Raw genomic sequence first — 24,991 nt, 5'->3', positions numbered from 1 at the left:
GTTCTATCTGCTAGAAGCATTGGCCTTCTGCCATCATTTTCACATAATGAGAAAAATATTGACCCTCCACTATTTTAAAACAATGTTCCATCTGAACCACTCATTGCATATATTCTTTCCAGTTTTTTTTTTATCATTTTACCACTCTATTTTTATTATTAAATTTGTATTTAATATTGTATGTGGTATAAAATCTCAGTTTTAATTTTATTTTTTTTCCATGTGATTTTATTTTTATATAGCTGTTATTATTTTTATAGTTAGTTATAGCAAGTTCTTGACCCCGAGGAGGGAATTCTAATAGAAGTAAAAAAAAAAAGAGCAACAAAATATTCATTGACACACATTTTACATTTATTTTTTATTTTTATCTATCATATCATACACAATAAAACAGCAAACACTAACTATACAATAATTTCTTTGGCATTGCCATCAAGATTATTGTGAATTAAAATTTTATTACTGTTTACCATATACAAGAACACCGTTATGAGTGAAGATGAAGTAGAAGAACAGTTTCTATCTAAAAAATGAAACTAATAAGGGAGCAAATAAAGAATTAATTACCTAAATAATTGTAATATTAGTGATTAGGTTATAGAAAATCAACATTCAATATTGAAAAGTATTTGTTATCATCATTGTTTTAATATCTATTTTTTGTAAAAAGAAAATTATATTTTTTAAGTTATTTATCCAAACGCTACAACTTTAAAATAAGTATTTTTATAACTAAAAATCCAAATACAAAATAACTTATTTATAAGTTCCTATTAATAAAAGTCTTTATACTTTAAGCTTTTTTCAAAAGAGTTTATTTAAGTTATTTACCCAAACGGAAGTAGTTATAAATAAGTTATTTTGTATTTGATTTTAGTTAAAAAACTACATATTTAAAAAAAATGATAAAAAATTTATTATTAAAAAGTTATTTTTTATTTTTTATAAGTATTTTTAAATTTTTTTAAAAATTATACCAAATATTAATATTGTAATTTTTTATTAGTTAAAAATAAAAAAATATTTATGAATCTATCTAAACTATCATTCTATCTTAATTGTCAATTTTAAAATTTGGTATAGATTGAAATTTTCTGCGGACAAATAATAATTTCGTTAAGTCATCATAACAAAAATTAACAATGAAATTGGAGAAAAGAAATACTACATGCATATTATTAGTCATCAAATAAATATGCATTTTTAAATATATATATATATATATTATTTGTATATATTTTTAATATATATTTTATGTTTTAAATAGTTGACTTTTATATGCATTACACATACATTATAATTGAATTTAATATTGAATTGTTTGGCTAATTGCATTTAAGTCAAACAGAATATTAAAATTGTTATTTATTTTGTTGTAATCTTTTTTAAGAAAAATAACACGAGTCAATATTTCTAATAAATAAAATTGAAATGATCATACTTACTTACAGATTATTAACAAGATTCAATAAATTCTGAATTCTATTGAGAAAGTAATAATAACTAAATTATTTCAATTAAGATATTTGAAAGTTACATTATCAAAGAACATAAAAACTTGAGATATAAAGAAGATAAAGACGAAATCCTAACAAATGTTGTTGGAAACTTGAGATATAAAAGGAACGAAAAATAGAAAGCTCGAAGTAAAGGAGTTGTTTCGGTTCTCATTCTCGTTGTCTGAAAGCCAAACCCCCAAGTGCCACTCCAACTTATGACTCGGACTCTAAACTCAGTGAGTGATGTCAACGAGTCGCCGAAGCGAAGATCAACAACACAAGGAGCAAGTTGCAGAGATCAGCAAAACCCTAAAAGAAGGAGAGAGGATTCTCGCCCCTACTCGGCGACCCGATGGAACCCTCCGAAAAGCCATTCGCATCAGAGCTGGCTATACCCCTCAAGAAGAAGTCGCCATTTATCAACCCAAAGCTGCTCTGGTACCCTAATCGTTCTCTCTTTCCAAAGCTCGATTCTTTGTCCCCTTTTACGAAACCCCATTGTTCCGTTTCTATGATAATTCGACTTATTTGCAACATTTTTTTTATCGCCCTTAGAATCCGAGGCAATTTGACTTGATAAAGATTGGATCTTTACCAGCACGCTTCACTAGAAGCACGTTTTTGTTCTGCAAACGATGGGCAACGTTTAATTTTCTGGTTTTTGGATAATGTTGATGATGCAGTTGAAGAAAGAGATGGCATCTCACAGTGGACCTCCGGGTTATGATCCTGCATTGGATAATTCAAAACCAAAGACGAAATCGGTAAAGAGGAACGAAAGGAAGAAGGAAAAGCGACTTCAGGTATGTCACATTGTGTCTCACTCTCTCTCACTGCTATTTCTTTTGGTGTTTATAGTAGAATACATTGGAACAAGTTAGGTGCAGCATCTCAAAGGTTATTGTGCAATGTACAAAGATTCTTTCTTTCAGGCTTTGAACTTTGAAGTCAAACGAATTACTAAGTTCTTACCAAAACAACTAGTAATAAAGTCTCTCTTGCTTTCTTGTGTGATTCCTCTAGGCTGCCCTTGAAAAGGAAAAGAATTTAGAATTAAATGTAACTGAAGATAGTATGAAGCTAGAAGCAGTCAAGAATGATCTTGGATCAGAATCTGTTCAGTCTCTAACATCTCAGATTAATGAACTAGCTGTTTCTGGAAGTTCTTCCGTTGCTTCTCCTGTCACGGACTCTACAGAAGGTTTAGACTCATCTGGCTGCAGCCAAGATATTGATAAAAAAATTCGAGCACTGAAAAAGAAGGTACGCCGGCTATGCTTCATGATTTTCTGCATTACTGGAGATTTTGACAGATAACTTTCTCCAACAATATCCAATAAAAGCTTCTACCTGAATCAATTGTTTTTGAGCTAACAACGGTAGTGTGTTGAAATTGCTTATATTAAAAGCCATTTGTGCTGCATGCATGTATCTTGAATGATATTCTTTGTCTGGTATCCATAGGACTTATTTATGATTTGAAGTAAGAAGTTATAAGTTTATGGCAGATAGTATGCGCGGTGATCTAACTTATATTCTTCAGTCTCATGGTATTTTTAAATGAAGAAATATTGAAGATTAGCAGTTTTTTCTTAGTGGCAATTATGGATATCATATTTGGTCATAACTTAGGCAATCTTTTGAGTTTCCATTTGCCAGTTTAAAGTCAAATACTCCTCGCTTTCAATTTTGGTTTAGTGACATGGTATTCTGTTAATTAATTTTCTACTATCTATCTTCTATCATTTATAATTGGGGACTACACATGGCAATGACAGAACTAGTGTATTACATCAAACAATTAAGTTCATGTCTTCTGTTTGTAAATTTGTAGAATGTTAGGTGGCTATAGCCCATATATATAGTGGTCTTCAAAGAAAATCACGGGATGCTTGTGCACCGGGATTTTTTTTTTTAAACATATATGAATTCCAATCTCTTTCAATTTTGTGTTGATCATATTGATTTTGTTCTAACTTCATGGCTTCATTCAAATATTTGATTATCAAAGAATCATTGAGAAAGCATGGATTCTGTGTTCCTTTGTTGTATATCTGTAGATTGTGTTTGTTTATGCTGGTTACTTTTGAAACATTGTTAGAGGCTATCCAATGAGATTTTTAGGCTGAAAAAAGATACAAATACTGTGGGAAAATTAAATTGAAAATTAGAATGATTACATAGTTACATGTCTTCTAGTTTCTTCATCTTCTGATAAGCGATCAGAGTGACTAATCGGCATTGAGCAAAAATGCCACTCAATTGGTAATGCTTTTCACTTTCTCCTAACATTTTGATTGTTGGATGCAGATACGACAGACAGAAAGCCTCCAGCAGAAAGCTGCAGAGCAAGATATGAAGCCTGAGCAGTTAGAGAAGCTAGCAAAACTGGAAGATTGGCGTAATGAGCTAAGACTTTTGGAGGAAAGGGTGAAACGACAGCAGCAGCATGACCAAAGTCTTATAACTACTAAATTAAATTAGCAAGAATCTTTAGTTCAGATTTATGATTTCTTGATACACATTATGGCAACACATTAACTTATCAAGGATTTTCTAGTGTATTTTGCTTCAATGTTTTGGTACATATGCAGATATGCTTACTTGTGTTGTACTTTGTGATTACTTGAAATTTTTTTAGCACTGATTCCTTGCAACGGGTTTATTCACCAAAAGTTTGTTTTAGTCGTTTACCTATAATGGAGATTAGGAAAAGTTGTTCTTAGCTAATCAAATCTTGTAATCTTGAACCTTTTAAAGTGAAAATAATATCATTTTGGTCTCCAATGTTGTAGGTGAAAATCATTTTCTGAAGATTTTTTTTTCAAAATCATCCCAAATGTTTTATATATTTGCATTTTCATTCTTTTATCAATATATTTGCATTTTCATTATTTTATCAATTAACAGAACTGCTAAAAATAGTTTTTTCTCCCAAGAAACATCACTAAAATCCCCTAAAGTTTGAAGAAGGAAAAAAATTGGGAATGTACATAAAAAAAGGACTAATGTGGTTAAATTAACTGATTAACCACATTTTAGTTAACCAATTTAATAAAACAACTTTAAAAATCATATTCATATTTTTCAAAACCCGAGTCTTCACTCTTTGGCGCTTCTCCAGTTCTCCTATGTATGTCGACAATTCTTCTCCTTTGCCTCTCGCCAAAGCATGCCGGTGATTCATCTCATGCCGGTGATTCATCTCTGTCTCTTCAAGTTTTCACTTTGATTCACGACTTTGTCTCTTTGTCTCGCCCTCCCATTTTTGTGGCCGGAATATCTAATTTCTGTGCTATATACAAATATTTATGTGCTATGTATAAAATTTTTTATACTATATCAATAAATTTGTATTATATATAAAATTTTTTGTATTATATCAATACATTTTTGTGCTTTTCCATAAAATACCTATATGTTGAAGCACGGAAAAAAAAAGTAATGATATATCCACACAATTTTTTGTTGAATTTTTGTTAACTTAATTAAATTTAATTAAAAAAACACTAGTTTATGGTCCAAAAATAATTGAAATCTGTCTAAAACATATTTTAAATATACCATATGATAGATGGCCAAGAGAAAAAGCATAATTATATATTGCTATCTCATCTGTGACGTGACATTTTCATTAAAAAAAACAAGTGAAGCATTTGTAGGAGTGTGCAAGTGCAAAAATAAAAATATATACACAATGCGGTTTTTTGTTTGTTCGGGGGGGGGGGGGGGGGGAGGCCGGGACGGGGTTGTTGGTCATACATATGCACAATGCCTCAATCTCTACTCTCAGGCTGGCGATTTGTATTCAAAATATTGGTGAATTGGGATGGAAATGAACCCCGGTATGCCTCAGAGACAGCAGTTGCAGTTTCTGATAGTTCCCTATTCATCTCTGAAATTTTAGACCCCACGTATTCTTTATACTTTGAGACTGAATCAACCAACTTCAGGAGCTCACGAGCACGCATTTGTATTTCTTCTTCACTTTGCTTAATTGCTTCCTGCAAATTCAATTGGGCAGCCTGAAAAAGAAACCAGGACCGATGCAATCATGTTACACAAGAACTACACCAGAAACATAGCTTATCTCTCAAGATTGATTGAGTCCTAAACACAATGAAGAGAATGACACCAGAGACATGTTCAAGTCTTCACAAATTCAGTTACTTACTGAAGAATTAACAACCATGGAATTACCTTCAGAACCTCAGCTGCCTCTCTTTCCATAATGTCCAGGTCATGACCTGCTACGTGGACATCCTCCAACATTCGCTTTGCTTCAGCTGAACATCTATTTACATAATCTTGTGTTTCATTCTTTATCGTGTTTAGTTCAGCTTCCATCTGGTGGATAATGTAACACACAGCAGAAGAACAAAAGTGAGGCAACAGTTTTCACAGGGTAGATGATTTCTACTTTCAATACGCATCTAAATGATTCTGACAAAGTGCGAAAAAATTGCCAGAAAATATAGAGAAACTAAATCAACAGTAGATGCAAACCATAAACTTAGTTTGTGTGTAATACAGTAGAGTAAATATGGCAGCTAAAAGATGGGGGAAAAAAATTATTTTGAACAGCTGTATCATCATCTGCAATTACTGCAGACATGATTGTAATGCAAGTACAATTGATGATTCTAAATTCCCAAGAACAGAAAAACAACAAAACCATAAAGACGACTCAAGTATGACAAGTCATTGCGTTGGAAACATAGGTAAAATGTATAAGCTACAGTAAAGACCCTGGTCCAACTCCTACATTCCAAAAGCAGTGCAGCATGCTGCCACCATCACTTAAATTAAATTTACACCTATTCATTATTGCATTTTGTTAATAGCAAAACTTTCCAGTAGAAGAACATCAAGTTCACAATTATCTTTGGCTAATCTACACAGATGAAAATCAAAATCTCCCCCTAGAAGGTTGCAACTTAAAGTGACACAGCATAGTACACACTGGTTATCTGTGACAGGATATAAGTATAGAATCAACATTAATAAAGTTCTGAGCATGATCATGCACTTACTTTATCAATCTGTGACTGCAATGTTGCAACATTATTTCTTTTTCCCTCAAGCCTAGCAGCATTTTCATTGGACATTTGCTGATAGGAAATTAACTCTTCCAATCTCGCCATAGAAGTCTTCTTAATGTCTTCAGTGTACGAGTTAAGTGCAGGCTTCAGACTCAATTTATGGTCAAAACCCAAAATCTCAGCAGGCGTAGTTCCCTTGGCATTCAACTGATACTGAATATCATCACCTATCTTCAACCTAGAAACACCAGCAAGGAGGTTTAGATGTCCAGACTTGACTGTAAAGACAGACAACAAACACAACATCTATGTAATAGAAATAAGATCAATAGAATTTGCTTCATTTTAACAGAACAGTCAATAATCTATAGATATTATTAATGGAGCACAATTCAACCTCCTCAGCTCTTGGTTGCAATCCAAAGCAAGCACCTCAAGCTCCTTGAACTTGTGAGAAAGATTATTCTCGATTTCCCAGAACTTGTCCTCCCAAACATTCCTGGCAAGCTCGCCCTCCTGGATCTCCCTCTCCAAAGCCTGCAACTCCCTCTTCATCCTCTCCACATCCCTCGCATTCACAGGCTGTGCCTCCACCGTCCTCCTGAGTTCCTTGTTCTCCTCGCAAACCCTAAGGTTCTCCCGCTCCTTCGCCTCCAGAACCTTCTCCTTCTCTGCCAGCACCTTCTCCATCTCCTCAATCTTCCTCCCAACATCCTCAATCAGAAGATTAAACTTCTTCACATCGTCCTCTAGCATGCCCTTGTAATCAAAACAAACAACAATTGAGCAGTCAAACCAAACTGAATTCAAAATAGAAGAATTCTAAGTCATCTAACTACCTTAGTCTTCTCCAGCTCCTCCTTCTTTACGGGATGCAACCTCAGCCTCTCCAAGTCATCCCTCAAACTCTTGAGCTCATTGTTGGCATCCTCGAGCTTCTCCTGGGCCAGGGCCTTCTGATGGTTGAGCTTGTCCATGATGTCGAGTTCGAGTTCTTCAACCACATCATCACGGCCCTTAATGTAGTTAAGATAGGAATTGAGGGTGTACTGGTGGACAAGGTTGACCTGGAGGAGGGAAGAGACGGTATTGGAGGTGGATTGGGAGAGGTGAGAGCCGAAGGAGGCGATCTGAACGAGCCAGTGAATGAGTGCGAGCAAGTAAGGCCACTGGTGAGGGGCAGCGGGGGATTTGAGGATGGACTTGTTGAGCTTGAACGGGTAATTCAGGCGCTTCAGGAGACGGGGAAGATCCTCTTCGAGTTTCGACACAGGGTACTCGATCTCTCTCAGAAGGAACTTTAGGGTTTCGAGGATGTCCTTCGCGGAAGGTGTGGTGCCGCCGGATTTGAAGCTGATGGGAAAGTTCCGCAACAAGAGGAACGAGTTGATGGCGGAAATCACCGTTTGCTGAAAGTGGCGCTCCTTGTAGTCCTCGAACCTCGTGCGCCCCGCGCCGCCTCCGGCGGAAGAAGGGCGGCTACTTGCGAAACTGGCGTCGGAGTCGCGGGGGAACTGATTGCGCTGATGGAAATCCAGCGGAGTTGGCGGCGGAATGAATGAGTCGTTGGGTTGTCGGCGGGATCCGGCGCCGGGTCTCATATCTGCTGTTAACTGTTAACGGTGGTTGGAATCAGAGAACACTGAAATCCGTGTGAGAGTGAGGGGTTACTTTGAGAAGAGAGGGGGGGGGGGCTTCCCGCCAAAAAGATGGGGAATTTTAGGGAAAAAATAGTTTATTTTTATTAGTTTTTTATATTAATTTACAAAATGACTAAAATAACGCAAAATGGTTAGGATATTAGAAATTAATTTGCAGTTTTAGTGTTTTATACATATATTTAATAATGTATTGTTAATGATTGATTGTGTATAACTATTTAAACTATCAATGCATTAAAATTAAATAATAAATAATTATTATCAAAATGTTAACTAAAGGTGGTGTTTCCCTTGCCTTCTATTTTTTTTTTTTGTTTTGGATGTTCCCTGCCCTTCTTTTATCAAGTTTTGTTATGATTCCATGGCTGTTCTATCGAGCCCGCTTTCTCTTTGGGCTATGCGGGTTAGCCTCTTTCTCTCGATTTCCTTCTTAAAAATTGGCTTTAATGTCCAAAAATATCTGTAACTTTCATAATAAGCCACAAGAAAATAAACACCCAATAACAAAATAGAAAAAATAGTGCTAGACCGTTATAAAACGTGTGAGGCCCAATAACAAAATTTGAAATGAAACGTGAAATTGCGGTGTCCATTGGCGCCTTTGGAATTAAGCTCGCACTTTCATTCTTCTCCCAAACAGCGACCACTCTCTCTGCTTCCATTCCCTTTGAACTTCGCACAACACTTCTTCTTCTTCTTCTTCTTCTTCTTCTTCTTCTTCTTCTTCTTCTTCAAATTGTTCCGTTCACCGATTATGGCTTCCGTAACTGAATCTTCTTTAATATCGAAGCTCCAATCCGCCGATTCCGCCGGAATTTTCACACAAGTCTACGATTACCTCCGTCCCCTCGCCGATATCAGCAAAAACAACAAGTCCTCCAAGTCCAAACCCGATCAAACCCTAATCCGCTCCCTCGCTAAGCGTTTTCTTCCATTCCTCAACAGCTCTCTCTCCGTTCTCCCCAAACACCTCACTAACATTTCCAAATCAGGTTCCTCCGACGGCGCCGTTGTGCTCGAGCTCTTCCAGGTTTTCAAGCTCTGCTTGGACTGCTTGGAATCCGTGGCTTCTCAATTGGAATCCAAGCCCTTTTCAGTTGAGTTCCTGAGAGTTCGAATGGTGCAATGTCTCGAAGCTTGTGGTAGGGTTGACGAGGCAGAAGCGGAAGGTTTACGGATTTTGGAGAATCTTCGTTCGACCTCGAAATCGACAAAGAGGAAGGCGAAGATTCTTCCCGAGGTAGATAAGGACGGCGTTGCTGACAAAGATAAGGAGTTGTCTTTGCTGGTGGTTCAGATTGTTGTGGCACTAGTGAGGTGTGCGGCGGTGGGGACTAGTAAAGAGTATGGGCGCTTCAGGAGGGTGCTTGATTTGGTTGAGGAAGTAAGGCCATGGCTCAGGTATGTCAGTGTTTGTTGTTCCGGCATTTTTCTGGCAAGGTTGTAGTGTTAATAGTAATTTCATATTGCTAATTGACAAATAGAGCACTGTTTGTTGTATAATTGTATGAAAAAGAAAAAAAAAATGAGAAGCTTCTGAAGTAGTTTCAGCTTCCATTTGTATTAAAACATCAAATTGTATTTTCCAATGCTTGTTCAGAGGGCCTTAGTTTGGACACATTGCAGCTTTGTATGCTCTGAACTGATATTAGCTATTAAATTTTCTTGTTTATTCAACTTATTGTTTAGGGGGTTAGGTGCCAGTTCTTATGATAAACACCAAGCGTTAGTGATTAATTTGGGCAAATGTGCTTTGAGTTTACTGGGGAAGACATGTTCTGATAAAGATCTGGTAGTCTCATTCTGCCGCATGACATTGACTGAGTATGTCAAATCTCCAGTCAACAATCAAGTCTACAAGGTAACACACTTCTTATGTTTTGGATATAAACTTTGATAAATCTTGTACTTGTTGTCCTGATAAAATTTTAAATGCAGATTGCCCGAAGGATGTGCTCTTCACTATTAGCTCTGCAGGGGGATGAATCATTGTATATTATCGATATATTCGATTGTGTTGCTTCTGAGTGCAAGGTATTGTATAGGAAATCTCTGCTTACAATTCAATGATTCTGCATGTTAATGCTTGCAAGAAACTAACCATGCAAAGTTACTTACCATAGCCTATTACCATTTTAATTATATTTAGACTAGACATAGGTAGAAGATTTGCAGTTTTATTTAGCTAATTAATTAATTAGAATTTAATATGGTGTTATCTTCATGGAATGGTTTCCCCTATTTATCAACTATACTTTTCCTTTCAGCTTGAAGAAGGCAGTGCTGGAATAGAATTTATTGAACTTGTAAATTATTGTGCCAACAAATGTCAGCCTGCAAATGCAAGTTTTTGTAATACATTTGCAGCATATTTGAACAAAATAGCAGAGCGTTTTCAAAAGGTATGTTTCTGGTGCTTGTTTTGTTTGTATAATGGATAAATTTTTGTATTCTACTTTGATTGGGGTAGTTTGGCAGGTTTTGACACCTATCAACTCAGTACTCAGGCTCTATGCTGCTGGATTGCTCCTTGTTAGCTGCGGTTTGAGGTCCAAGGTTGGAGATCTTGCAGCCTCTGAAAGTGCAAAATTTGAATGTCTACTTGGCACTTTAATGGAAAATCAGAAAATGATACAGACTTCGCCACCTTTGCTTGGTCAAGCATTTGCCTGGTTAGATTCTGGCTGTGAGTCTTATATGACTTACCTGCCATCTTACTCAGAGGCATTGAAGTTTCTATGCAAACCACTTGCTAAATCAGTCAATTCAGAAAGGAAGCAGTTAGTTACTGAAGAGGATGATGCTTCTGCCATAACAATGCTGTCCACAGTCCAAGATGCATTCTATATCCTTTGTCAAATTCTTCTTTCTAGCCTAAGGTACATCCAGTTAAATATGTGAAAATTAATTCTACTTTATGTCCTTTGTGTATATTATCAATCTATTCTTGTTTGTTTTCATTGTTATACAGCACAGTTTATTTAGAATCTTCACCTGTCATGTTAATGCTGAAGAGCAGTTTCCAAGAGTTTACCAATATACGTCTTTTTCATATATAAGACAATTCAAAAAAATAGAAACATTATACACTTTGTTCATTCCCCCTGCAGCTTTACATCTGAAAAGAACACAGATGAATTTGATGAAAACAGCAGAACATTGCTTAATGTAGCTCTAGCAACCTTCACTCTTTCTATCAGAACTAATCTTAAACTCCAGGTCCGCCTATTATTTCTAATTTTTTTCATCTTAAAAATGGCTTCTTGAGTTTCTAAATACATTGTTATTAGATCTAGTGTTTTGACAATTATTTATTTGTTCCCAACATATCAGGAGAGCACAAGATTAGTTAAGCAGATGATGGCGAGTAAATGGATTGATACTGAAGGGATGAAATACATAATTGCTTCTCTCTACAATATTGCTGTAGCTTTGTACAGAAACAAGCAGCCAAATGAGGTACTGATATCCTATTTTCCATTGCCATCTTTTATATAATGTCATATATTTACTTATGAAATTTTCACAGAGTATCCCAACCTATGTTTACATAGCCAATCCTAAACTTGGAAAAAACGAGCAGGGTTGTGTTAAAGCTTGCGATAGCTCCTGTTGTACTTTGTTGCATCCCAATGCATTCCCACGACCCAATAACATCTTTGAATCCATGTAGGGTTGTGTTAGGCCCGCGACAACCCATGTAAAACCTTGCTTCAGCCCAATACATGACCAAGACGCAATGACGTCTTTGGATCCATGTAAGGTTATGTTAGGCCTGTGACAATTCATGTCAAACTTTGTCGCACCCTGAGTCATGTCCATGACGCAATGTCGTAATTTGGATCCATGTTGAATTGTGTTAAACATGTGCCAGCCAACGTAAAACTTTGTCCCATCTCAATGCATGGACACGACACAGTGACATTTTAATCCATGTAGCTCACCTAGTAGGAAAAGGCTTTGTTAAGTTAACTTTTAACAAACAGGATGTGAGATGAATGGACGACATACAGTATTTTCACTTAATACAAACCGGTAGCTGCTGGTAGTAGTATTGCTCACTTTAAATCTGAAGTATATATATTGGAACACACATTAAATGTACTCAAGGATTACACAAGTTTGTCTCAAGTTTATAGTCCTAAAAGAATGGAAATGACGTGATAACTGATAAGTTACTTATCTAGTTCTCTATATTCAAATAAATATATATGGATATTTATTTCATGTGTTAAATGTGTGTACCATTAGGCTTATTATGCGATAATATATGAAAAAGGCTAATTTACTCTCTAATTTCCAGAGGTTACACGAGTAATTGTCTATATTAAGTAACGGTTTTTGAATGGACTTTTTTTTAACTCTACCATGCATTCCATGAAACCTGAACTGGGTTGGAAACTTGAAAATTGTAGTTACTTCCTTGTATTGGAGGTACACAATGTCCTTGAGCTCAATTGAAATATAAGAATGGTTAGAAAGAATCAAATTTCTCATCATTTATTCGCTTTATCAACTAAGCTTTGGCAATGCATCGACAAACTATTTAGTAAGACACCTGGTTGTTTTTGTAGGTTTGAAAACTCTATTAGTAATTAATTAAATACTTAAAAGTTTGTGTTTTCAAGTAAATCACACATAAACTGCTTAAAAGCTCTTCGAATAATGTAGGGCTGCCATATTCTACCACTGACGTTGATTTTTGTGAAAAAAAAGTGCAAATATGTAGATCATGGGAGAAATGAAAATGTGGAAAAGATGTATCTTAAAGTTGCTCAAATACAATGTATGACATTTTGATGCAGGCTTCTAAGGTTCTAAACCTGTGTTGTAAAGCATCCTGGATCTGTATTAAATGTTATTGTGCTAATTTGACGGAAGGGGTTCCGAAAGAGTTTGTAATAGAGGCTTACAAAAGAAGTGCTCTACTCTTAGATATTCTTTATGACATCAGCAGTCTTAAGATACGAAAGAAAGTGATTAAGATCCTTACAAACTGGTCCACTGCCAACAATCTGTTTCAGGATCTGCCAACTCCTATTCCTGTATTGAAGCAGTGGGTGAAGGTGTTGTTTCAAATCATTTAATTTCAAGTATTTATCAGTTTTCTGTTTATGTTTACTTCTTTTAACTTATTGTTTTAATATGGTCATGCAGATAGAATGTAAACAAGCTAAGCAGGTAGACGAGGAAGATGATTCTCTTACCTTGTACTCTCTCCTGTCATCTTCCACTGAGTTTTCCATGAGGAACATTAGCATCATCCTGGAGCAGGTTCACTATCATAGCAGATATTTCCTTTGCATAGAATTTCATCATTTTTTGCTGCTATGTATGTAAAGCTTTTGCACCTTTTGTGAATGTTTGCTGTAGGAACTTCAAGCATATGAGGAAATTAATCTTAAATATCCAGAATTCTGTCAGAAAATGCAAAGGAAAATTATAAATATCCTCCTGAAAGATATATACATAACACCAGATACTTGTTTTCAAAAGGCACAAACTCTGGTTAGAAAGGGAAAGGCACTAAGGATGTGTGGTACTGGCGATCTTAGGGACTGCATTCAATGTTTCTCAGAAGCAATAACTATCATGGTAACCTTTATTATTTGTAAACTATTGTTTACTATTGATGTATAAATTACTTATTTGAGGCAATTCCTCTTAAATAGAAGGAGATATTTGGTGAGACGGGTGCTGATAAAAATGCCATTGAGTATCAGTTGTCGGTGGCCTATTGCATGCGTGCACTTTGTACCCAAGAAGCTGAACCAAGTTCAAAGGTACTAGAACATAAACTATTATTTATTTCTCTCCTTTTAATTTTTGGAAGGGGCTGACACGGGAATTTCATTGGTGAATGTTGTCCTCAGTTATGGTCTTAGAATCAATTATATACTTTGTCTTATTGAATTTCTTATTTTGCTAAGCTAGTAAGCTTTCTTTGTTTTGTATATTAACCAGCAAATCTTTGAAGATGTCAAAGCTACATTGGATCTATGGTTGGGTATTTCTCCTCTTGGTTGCTTTGAGGATGGAGACTGTTATCTGCCTGACAGTATAATGATTCTACTCTGCAATATAATAGATTTAATACAACTAAAGGTTCAGTTTACTTCTTTTGTCATATTGGTTGCTGAAGTTGTTGCATAATATGTTCGGTAACAAGATTTTGGTTTTCATTGGCATATCCCCAGGGTTTCATGGAACTCTCCGGTAATGCATACAAGCTGCTGACTAGAATGTTTAAATGGAAGAATGTCTCAATTGAGAAGTGGTTGACTTTTCTTTGGGAAAGTAGAAGGCTAAGTCATGCTCTATGTGTTTCACCTATCTGTGAGGCATTCCAGAATTCATTAGAGCACTTTAATGAACTTTCAAATATTGAATCTTGGACACGTTATCTTCAAGGAAACCATTCATCATTAATAGGGTTTCAGCAGATTTTCTCATTTTTACTTTCTAGCGCTCATAAAAATTCTTGCTGTAATGGAGACTCTTTTCAAAATGACATTACAGCTGATGATGTTCAAAAGGCTGCTCTGGAACTGATTTCAAATGTAAGGTTCATTTTTAGGAAGACTTTATCATACTCTTTTATCCAAAATCATCACTCCGTTCTCTTTTAATCTCCTAGGTTTCTGTTCCAAATCATTCCACTTTTCTTGCTGGTTATCTTTACTATGATTTGTGCCCAAGGCTTGTTGCAAATGGACGGTTAATAGAGGTAAGTATCATTGATTTTGATTCAATCTAAATTCTTGTGTTACCCATTGGCTGCCTTAAATTTTTTAAGTAATAGATAAGTGCTATTTGAAACATGTGTCATACTTGTCTTCATTGTTCTATTTTAATAAGAGATTGCGAAACTGGTGTATATTTTATCTCCAACTTGGTTGAATAGGTAAATAGTGAAAACATACATGAACTTGAAAATGGATTTGGACATGATATGGTCTAAAAAGGGCAGTCCAGTGCACAAACTTCATGTGTTACACAGGATTTCGGGAATGGCTGTACTCAATGGGTAATGTAAGTGATCTAACCTATGGCAAGCACCACACTTGTGACCGGGAGGTCAAATGGAGAAAACTAAACAGTTGCTCCAAGGGTCCCTTTCATGATATGGTCTAAATCAAAGTTAAAAATTCAAAAATTTTAATACATCTCTATATAGGTCCAAATGCATTTTTACTTTCCTCCTTCTAGCTTCTACCTTTTCATTCAAGCATGTCTTAATTATCTTAAAACACGGTTTTTTTTATCAACTTAAAAATTCTTTGTCTATTAGCTGTAGATCTTTGGAGATGTGTCTTATCTTCTTTCAATTCAAATTGACTTTTTGAAAGAATATATATCAAGTTAATTTCATTCCATATGTGCTGGTTTGCAATAGGTTGAATTTTCTTATTAACTTGTTAGAAATAAAGATATCTTTCACTCTAACATAGTATAAGGCATAATTAATTTTTTTACTGATGAAGAAAAAACTATATATAGAGGGGGGGGGGGGGTAGGTTGCCCCATTTTTCAAGGTTAGGGCCATGCATAAATTGTAATAAGAGCTAACAATGTTACTTATAGTTGACCTAATCAATGAAGGACATGTTGTATTCTTCTTTTTGAGTTTATATAGCATTGACTTACATTATTCCCCAGCTCACAGTATCTCTTTTTCTGTTTTATTTGCTAGGCTCTTTCATTTGCAAAGGAAGCCCACAAATTACATTCTAAACTCTTCCATCTTAAATTTACCCACGTTGTTAAGCAAATGAATGAAGAGCACAATGTAATAGTTGATTTCTCTAAGAATCTTAGGGATGGAGTTGATAGAATTGAAGTGAGCAAATCAGTCGCTAGGGAAACTTTGCTATTTGATTCTATATCATGGAACTTGGAAGAGTTTTATCTTAGTCCATGGAAAATATTGCAGTGTTATCTAGAGAGCACTCTTCAGGTTTGACTTTGTGACATCATCTATCTATCTTGTACTTTGAATCAAATCTATTTGGTGAATTGGTGGTATCTTGTTATGCTCTACAATTCAATTTCATCCATCTATGCAGGTAGGAATTATCCTTGAAATGATCGGAGATGCAACTGAGTCTGAAACTTATCTCCAGTGGGGGAAAGCCATATCTGATTCACTGCAGCTGCCTTTGTTTACTGTTGCTTTCTCTTCTCTCTTAGGTATTAAAATCATTTGTAGCATTTCTCCCTTTGATTTATAACTTTTCATTCAAAATATTATAAATTTGTTTTGCCGTTTTTGTGATGTAATTTGCTAGGAAAACTCTATGTTAAGAAAAGACACTGGGATTTAGCAGAAAAGGAACTTCAAAGTGCTCAGGAAATTTTCAAGAAAAGCAACACAATGTTGTGTTGCTCAAAGTGTAAACTGATCCTTGAGGTGACATTTAATCACTTTTTTGGAGATTTGTGTCAAAGTAAATTTGACAGTTGTGAAGGGACTACTAATGGAAAGACCGCAAAATATTGGTTCACATCAGCTCTAGATAAATTAAATCTTTCTGTGTGGAAAAACTCTCTTAGCTGTCCTGACAATGGCAGTGATGAAACTGCAATGGATGTTAAATGTGGTTCTGCTAAAATTTGTACTTGCTCTACAATGAATGAAATGGGTGAAAAAGTGAGGAAATCCATGAAAGCAGGGCCAGCATCCAAGATTGGAGAAAAGCAAAATAAAAAGACAAAGAATGCAGCAAAGGTTTTATCAAAGGATACAAATTTGTCTATTGAGAATAAACCAAGGATAACCCGTTCTAAATATCGAGCTTCACAAAATCAAGATATAAGCATTTCCAGCAAGTCAGAAGTTGTGCAAAGTGTGGATGGAAATTTTATTTCCAATCCATCTTGTATGCTACACAGGAAGGAGTCAGATTTGAATACTGCTGCAACATGCATTTTCTCAAAAATGAGGTGTTGGCACTGTCTTCCTTCAGAAGTCTTGGAATCTGGTTTACTAACTGATTTTATTAATCTGAAATGGGAGTTTGTCCGGAGAAAAATGTCAATGAAGTTGCTTACTCAATTAGGTACAGGTGCTGTTTCATATCTTCTGTTTTTGCTCTGCTCTTGTGTGAATTTGTGCATTTTCAATGGTCCTCTATTGGCGGTGGTTATCAATCCTTTCAAGATATTTTGCCTTTCATAATGATAATGTGCTTTTGCTTACTTTGGTAGCTGCCAGTCAAGAGCTATAGTTGTATCGCTTTTACTTGTAGTTGTTATTTTGTGGACTTCTTTCTTCATAGTTGATGGGATAGGATGCTTCAGTTGAGAGCACTTCTGCTATTCTGCATGCAAGATCTTGATTTTCCAGGAATTTGAAATTGCAGACTAGTTGACTCATAACTTGCTTTGCTTTATACTTGTCTCTACTTTGACGTCTAAGTCATGTATTTATTTGTGGCATACAGTTGTTTAGTTCTTCCTTCTGATGTGATTGTTGAACTTGAACCACAGTGAAATGCTTTGCATATCCCAATCAAATTGATGAAGTTCATAACGTTCTTCTAAGAAGTGTATCAGTTCTAGCCAGCAGAAATCCATTCTACCAAACATTCTCCTCTATTCCTTTAGATTATTTTGTGCTCATGGTCCCAAAGGAGATCCCAGGAGATGTATTTACAATTGAACGTGCAGAAATAGTTTATGAAATATGTTGGTATTCTTTGAAGGGCTATCACTCCAAGGCTGCAAGGTATGTGTACTGATTATTATTGTTTAGATTTTGAGGTCTGAATATATTTAAATTTTAAAGTAGGGTAGCCCCTACTTAGTTATGGTTGCTGCTCCAGGAACATATTTATGAATAACTAACTGTATAAGTTTTACATTTTGATTTTACCTTACAGGAACGTTTTCCGTAATGTAAATTCCATCAGGTTTGAAGACCTGGCTTCTTGGCTGATGGTAGCCTTCATACTCTCTCGTGAGGTTTCTGTTATTTTTCAGAAGGTCATACTTCTCCATTTTCATGTTGTTATTACTCATTACAATCTTTCACTAAATTAATTTAATATTTTGTTGGGTGTTATAAACTGGATACTTTTTCCTTGATAGTAATTAGTAAATTTGTGGATGTGCTGATTGCTTTTTGGAGGATTCAAGGCATCAAACAAAATTTGAATATGATTATATGAAGAATATATATTTTAAAGAATATACATATCTACTTATCTATATCTATTATATATAATGGGGATTGGGAGAAGTTTGGTGCACAATTTTTTTTCTAAAATGTCCTTCGTCATGTATATTCACAAAAATATTTTTAATTTCTATGACTTAACCCAAGACCTCTTAGGGTGCAAAGTACGATACACTAGTTTTTATTGCAAACATTTAATAAATAATGGTGGATTGATATGCACTATACACTAGTATTGTAATATGTATAATATAGAATAAAATTATATAATAATTATATATACATTGCATTGCATCTATCTCTGACAAAAAGTCAGTGTAATATTTAGGTTTTTGGTTAATTTTTGGGGAAACTATAACTATCTCTAAATGCAGATTGCACAACAGGTCTATATGGTTAGATAATCTTTGATGCTTCGTATTTTGTAGCCGAATATTTAGTTGCTTAATCCTCTTTCTGAGCTTTATAGTTTCTTACTATGTTTCCTTTTTGTCATTTGGATTGGTCATGACCTTATGGTGATAAGGATGCTGCAACAGGTGTCTAAATTACTTGCTGTAATACATGTTTCCACATTGAGGGAGCAAATTTCTATGTCATCTCTTAGCCAAACTTTGAGTGAAAATTATTGGGCTTCGTATTTCCACCAGGCTTCAATTGGAACTCATTATACTCACCAATTTCTTTCAAATCTAACTGGGAGATGCAAGGTACAGTCCCTTGTCAAGACTCGTTTCTCTGTGACTATCAAATATTATGGAATTTTATCTAGGCTTCTGCTTTAAATGTTGACATGTGAACAAAATACTAGTTGGTTCAGAAAATGGGAATTTCTCTTGTAAATTTGTGCTCTGATTTGGGCATCATCATGTGTGTTTCTCAGTATACTAATTCCTATAGAATTGTGTTTATTTTGTCCTCTTAGTCTCTAAGTAGTCCTTTGACTGAGTTACAGCTTGCTTACAGGCATGAGTTGTGCATTGTAGCACCTACATCTAAGCTATACGCATGGTTAGTTTGTGTGCAATCTAGATGACAAATTTATTTAAAAATTTAGACATTGTCAGTAATTTAGTGACCCAAGAGTGATTCATGCTATCAGTGAAACATTGATGAATTCTTGTTACTAGGTGCTCTGAAGTGACATTTGTAATTATGGTATGTGACAATTACAGCCCATCAAGTATTAATGACATGTTCAATTTCAGGGTTCATATATATCTAAATCTTGCAAGCAAGAAGGCTCTTTCAACTTACTCAGGTAACAGTTGTTCTTGTTGCATAAGAAATGAAGCTACAGTTGACATAACCTGAAGCAAATGCAATTCTCTCTGTACATGTTACTTCCTGCAGGCTTGTACCTGATACCTCTGCAGATCTTGCAGAATATGTGAAAAAGTTTCTAGCTAGTCTGCCATCTACAACAATAATCTGCATAAGTTTTCTTGGACATGATTATGCTAGTTTACTACAGGAATTGTTGCTTTATCCTACAAGTGTTAAAGTATGGATGCAGGTCTCACGACTGAGTTTTAAGAGTGAACCCATTGTAATGTTACTGCCTCTAGATTCTATTTTGCAAGGTACCTAGTTTCTTTAGACATAGTCTGCATCTCATGTAAGTATTAAGCTTATCTTTGTCTAACAGATAATTTATAACTTCTATTTGCCAGATTCAAATGAGGATGATCTTATAACTGGTACACTTCTTGAAAAACCTAGTGAAAATTGGCATTGTCCGTGGGGTTTCACGGCAGTTGATGATGTTGCTCCAGCATTCAGAACAATCTTGGAAGAGAATTACTTGTCATCACTATCTCCTTTTGAAGATACACCACAGAATAGAATTTTATGGTGGAAGAGAAGAAAGAACCTTGACCACCGTCTTGATGAATTGTTGAGGTGTGCTACTGCTTATGATTTTTATGAGCTGATTTGCATTAGCTTTGCTTAAATTGGGCTTTTGCTACCATGCATATTGTTAAGCACCTGAGTAAAGTTAAGAACCACACCTTAAAAGCTAGCTATTAAGGAAGAAGAACCATGCTCTTTAAATACAATATCAAGCATCATATACTACTTGTTGTGGAACTTTGGGTACTCCATAATACCCAAGTCCCAAACACATCTATTGCTCCATTTCACCATAGTAGTGCTGCTTGTATTTAATGCAATAGCCACTTTTTCTACTCTTTTCAAGGGATACACAAAAGGTTAAATATGCCACTATGCACATTAACATCTTGGATATGACTAGTAGTAATTTAAAATTATAGCAAAGTAATTTTCAAATCTCCTTAAAATTGGCATACCTTACCAGGAACATTGAAGACTTGTGGTTTGGCCCATGGAAATGCTTGCTTCTTGGAGAATGGTTGAATTGCAAGAACTTTGACTTGGTGCTCAAGAATCTTGCGAATGATCTAAGATCGAAGTGCAAAATAGATGTAAATGAGAGTCTTCTTAAGGTTATTCTTGGAGGCTCTAAACATGTTTGTGAAGGGAAAACAATTGTTTCACAACTATGCTCAAGGAAAGACTGTTACGTTGCTAAAGTAGGTTATTGTGATGAAGCAAGGAGTGGGGTATTTTTAAATGCTGCCAATGAATTTGGAGTATCATCTGAGGTTGCTTTTCAGCTGTTAAATGATGCATTAGAAGTTCTGGAAGTTGATGACACTGTTAATAGAGAGCCAGTAATTCTTGTGTTGGATTATGAGGTGCAGGTAAGTTAAGTTCTTTCTGACCTAATGGTAGTTAGGAATTAGTTTCAAGTTCTACTTTCTGGATGTTTTGGAATTTATCATTTGGTAATATGGTACCTTTTATTATTAATATAATGCCTCCTCATGTTTAAGTTGTAGTTCATGCTTCTATCTAAATGTTTCATTTTCTATGTTTCCAAAATTAATATAATTGATCTATGTGCTCCCTAGCTGGCATTCAAAGTAGCAGCATTTTCAACAAACCTAATCAGATTGCTTATTTCCACCACTGTGACAGATGCTTCCTTGGGAAAGTTTGCCCATATTAAGAAACCTGGAAGTTTATCGGATGCCTTCAGTTAGCAGCATCTCTGCTGTCCTTGATATCAGTGGCATCCATCAGGAACAGGAGGGAAGAAACCTAGTATCTTTTCCTTCTATAGATCCATTGGATGCCTTCTATTTATTGAATCCAGATGGCGATCTCTCTCGCACTCAAATTGAATTTGAGAACTGGTTTAGAGATCAAAATCTCGAGGTATTTTAGTAGTTTGTACTTTCACCAAAGTAAATTGTTAATAGACTTTCATATTGCTGATTGTTTTGTCTGTGATCCAATGAATAATCATGTCTTCTCATTGTTACTTTTCAGGGAAAGGCAGGTTCCAAACCTACCGTCAAAGAACTAGCTTCAGCATTAACAAGTCATGACCTTTTCATATACTTTGGGCATGGCAGTGGTAAAGCTTTATTAAATGTCTTAAAATTTATAGATATGATACATTGTAGTTTCCTGTTGTAAATATATTTAAGGTGTTTGAATGCATCTTCACAGGAGCACAATACATTCCGCGGCACGAGATTCAGAAACTAGAGAAATGTGCTGCTACGCTACTAATGGGGTGCAGCAGTGGTTCATTGACCTTGCAGGGGAGCTATGTGCCACAAGGTGTTCCCTTGTCATATCTGCTGGCTGGTTCTCCGGTTATTGTTGCCAATTTGTGGGAAGTGACAGACAAGGATATAGATAGATTTGGTAAGGCTATGCTTGATGCGTGGTTGAAACAAAGGTCTGATCTTCCAAAGGAATGCTTCCAGTGTAACTTATTATCAGAGGAATTTGAGGCGATGAACTTAAAGGGTAAAGCAAAGAGGAAAGGTGCAAGGAAGAAAGTACAAGAATCGGCAGAAACTGATTCACCTAGGATCAACTGTGGTCACCGACCTAAAATTGGAGCTTTCATGGGCCAAGCACGTGAAGTCTGCACCCTTCCTTTTCTGACAGGGGCATCTCCAATATGTTATGGTGTTCCTACTGGGATTTGGAGGAAGAATAATATTTAGCCTCAAACAAAGCTCTTACACAACCACCCTTGTTTGATATGCTGTCAAGAAGTTCATCCATGTATCATGCTTAATCCCAAGAAAATAGGAATTTGATCCTACATTACCGGAAAGAAATACAAAACCCAATTCACCAAGCCAACTGACCAAACCTAATCCTACAGCACTAACTTCTAACCATCCATTTAATTTGTATTTTTATTGTACAATTTGTCATTGTACCCCAACAGCTAGAGCAGAGCACCGTTAATGTAGAGAATAAATCATGATTATGTAATGCCTTACTCATATATTGGAATCATTTAAAAGCTCTAATAGTGGAAAATCTTTCAATTCCTTTGCATCTAAACAATCTATTAATAATATATTAAAACAGAGCTCAAGATAGTTTTTAGATGTATTGTTAGCTTTCTACTATTATATTATGTCAGCTTAGATGATTAATTCCCACAACTTGAGAGCACAATTTTATATCTTTGCATTATGCCATGTCAACCTAAGTGGCTAATTCACACATTTTTTTTATTAGCTCTCACATAATTTCATACCTAGTTAACTTTCTTTTTCTCTATTCTTGCTAACTAGAATGAGACTCGTGCGAGGCGGTAAATTAATGATAATATATAATAAATATTAAAAATTGTTATGTTTTATAAAAATAAATTAAATATGTGTAAATTAAAGTTAAATTTAAAAGGTGTTTTATTTAAAATAATTTGTAGTACAAAGATTTTGAATATTGGAGTTGTATAAAGTGACATTTTTATTTAGTAGTTTAATTTTTATATTTATTTTAGTTGATGGACTTAATCTTCTTATGTGGTGTTCGTCCTCTTTTTTTTTATTGGTTGTTGTTAGAGTTGTTGTTTCCTTCTTTCTGTCGTAGGTTCTTGTGAAGGTATGTTCTTTATGAATTGTTGAGTTTGATGCACTTTCTATTGTGTTGTTTGTTCCATCTTTGTATGTATGTTCTTCTTCCGAAGATGTGTCTTGAATTTGTATCGTTTCTTTCTCCTTAATCTCTTGATGGAATGGTGCTTCAATGTCATTATTTTTCTGGAATATGTCATTAAATTTGAAGTAGTTGTGCTCAATAAGTTTTTTACTTCGCCATCAAATAATACAAAAGTTGTTGTAACACTTTGATCTAAAATCTTTAATTGAATTCTGAACCTAAAATAAGTAGTATTGAGTTAGTAACTAATAATTTGATAGATGAGATTATGAAAAGTATATGGAGTTACTATATTGTGGTGTTTGATTACATGTGCTACAAATGTAGTTGTTTCCTTTCATTTATAGTTGCTAAAATTGTGAAGATCTTTTCCTATTCTAATATTCAATTTATGTTATTATTAGGTATATGATATTTGAGAAAGTATGAATGTATGATGCATGTTGTGAGTTTTTTTTTTTGTCATATCTGATAATCAGATTCTCATTGCATGGCCATTAGATCTTTGATAGTTATTCGATTTCTAATCATTCTACTCTGAAAGAATGATGCTCTATTGAGTAAGTTTGAGATGTGTAGTTTGGAAATAATTTTCTTGTGTTAAATTTGATATTATTTAAAGGAATAGTGATAAGAGACTTATATAAGTAGTTTAAATAGTATGAAATTTGAATATTTATAACGTAAAATTGATTATGATTAATAATATTATTATGACATTTGTAATATGGATACTTATTACCTTTAATAAGTTATTTATAAAAATTAATAAATTAATTGTTGGGGTTATAAATTTATTGTATTATTTATAACGGTAAGATATAATAAATATCGGAATATGAATTCAATGTATTTGCAGGTTATAAATTTATTATATTGTATTTTTTTTAGTTTTTTATTTGTATATTTTATTTTTTTGCTGATTTGGAAATAATAGTTAATTTGGCAAGAATTGAGTGGTTGATTCTAAAATTTTGCCAAGTAAGCGATATTGCTGACATGAAATTAGTAGGAGGAAAGAAATGTCTTAAAAGTAATGTGGTAAACTTATATATCTACTTTTATATATTAAGAATAAATTTTTTGTACAACTAGAATTTGATTGATCACCATAATTTTTTTAAAAAAATTTCTAAACGTATGTATTAGGTCATTAGGTGATTGTGTGATTATGCTCATTAATATTTCTATTTTTTTGTATAATTGTATTCACAAGTTATATAGTTTTTTTTGTCGTTTATATATCATTTCTTTTTTCTTTCAATAATTTATATTTTTTAATATTATTTAGTTGTAACAATATTGTTGAAAATACAATCATGATTCATAAAAAATAAAATTAGAAAATTGAATATCATTTTAATTATCAAAACATTGATAATATTCATATTTGTATTTTATCTAATAATTTCATCACTGTATCATAGTATTTAAATATAACCTAAAAAAGAAAAAAAAATAAAAGTAACTATTTAAAAAATAAAAATAATTATAATTATATAAAATCAGGTGAATAAACTTCAATTGAATATTTTTATTACTTATAGTCTAATTTATGTATAATTTTATTTTTTTATAATTATTAAATTTTGAATTAATTTTTAT

General features: G+C 34.4%; 3 protein-coding genes across 3 annotated transcripts; 2 read left to right on the top strand and 1 right to left on the bottom strand.

The window, feature by feature from the left end:
• The first annotated feature begins 1,531 nt into the window (after window positions 1-1,531).
• On the top strand, window positions 1,532-4,116 carry LOC112714934 (partner of Y14 and mago). Its single transcript, XM_025766632.3, has 4 exons — window positions 1,532-1,940; window positions 2,186-2,305; window positions 2,526-2,765; window positions 3,813-4,116. Exons 1-4 carry the CDS (start codon window positions 1,746-1,748, stop codon window positions 3,984-3,986), a joined length of 729 nt encoding a protein of 242 aa, XP_025622417.1. The 5' UTR covers window positions 1,532-1,745; the 3' UTR covers window positions 3,987-4,116.
• A 961-nt stretch (window positions 4,117-5,077) lies between these two features.
• LOC112714933 (kinetochore protein NDC80 homolog) lies at window positions 5,078-8,315 on the bottom strand. The gene is made up of 5 exons (XM_025766631.3): window positions 7,384-8,315; window positions 6,942-7,303; window positions 6,536-6,782; window positions 5,703-5,849; window positions 5,078-5,527 (listed from the first exon to the last, which is right to left on the bottom strand). The coding sequence occupies exons 1-5, from the start codon at window positions 8,143-8,145 to the stop codon at window positions 5,279-5,281; spliced, it is 1,767 nt and encodes a 588-aa protein (XP_025622416.1). The 5' UTR covers window positions 8,146-8,315; the 3' UTR covers window positions 5,078-5,278.
• A 511-nt stretch (window positions 8,316-8,826) lies between these two features.
• LOC112714932 (separase) lies at window positions 8,827-22,774 on the top strand. The gene is made up of 27 exons (XM_025766630.3): window positions 8,827-9,606; window positions 9,895-10,066; window positions 10,144-10,239; window positions 10,473-10,607; window positions 10,684-11,084; window positions 11,316-11,424; window positions 11,539-11,664; window positions 13,011-13,271; window positions 13,363-13,479; window positions 13,579-13,800; window positions 13,878-13,988; window positions 14,170-14,310; window positions 14,403-14,765; window positions 14,843-14,932; window positions 15,899-16,162; window positions 16,272-16,395; window positions 16,494-17,264; window positions 17,695-17,932; window positions 18,087-18,189; window positions 18,922-19,092; window positions 19,591-19,643; window positions 19,736-19,965; window positions 20,056-20,284; window positions 20,703-21,108; window positions 21,386-21,625; window positions 21,740-21,827; window positions 21,923-22,774. Exons 1-27 carry the CDS (start codon window positions 8,960-8,962, stop codon window positions 22,429-22,431), a joined length of 6,417 nt encoding a protein of 2,138 aa, XP_025622415.1. The 5' UTR covers window positions 8,827-8,959; the 3' UTR covers window positions 22,432-22,774.
• Window positions 22,775-24,991: the final 2,217 nt, after the last annotated feature.

This window comes from Arachis hypogaea, chromosome 10 (assembly GCF_003086295.3).
Source record: "Arachis hypogaea cultivar Tifrunner chromosome 10, arahy.Tifrunner.gnm2.J5K5, whole genome shotgun sequence".
Lineage (NCBI taxonomy): Eukaryota > Viridiplantae > Streptophyta > Magnoliopsida > Fabales > Fabaceae > Arachis > Arachis hypogaea.
The sequence above is the reverse complement of the archived record's forward strand: the minus strand, read 5'-3'. Positions and strand labels throughout refer to the sequence as shown.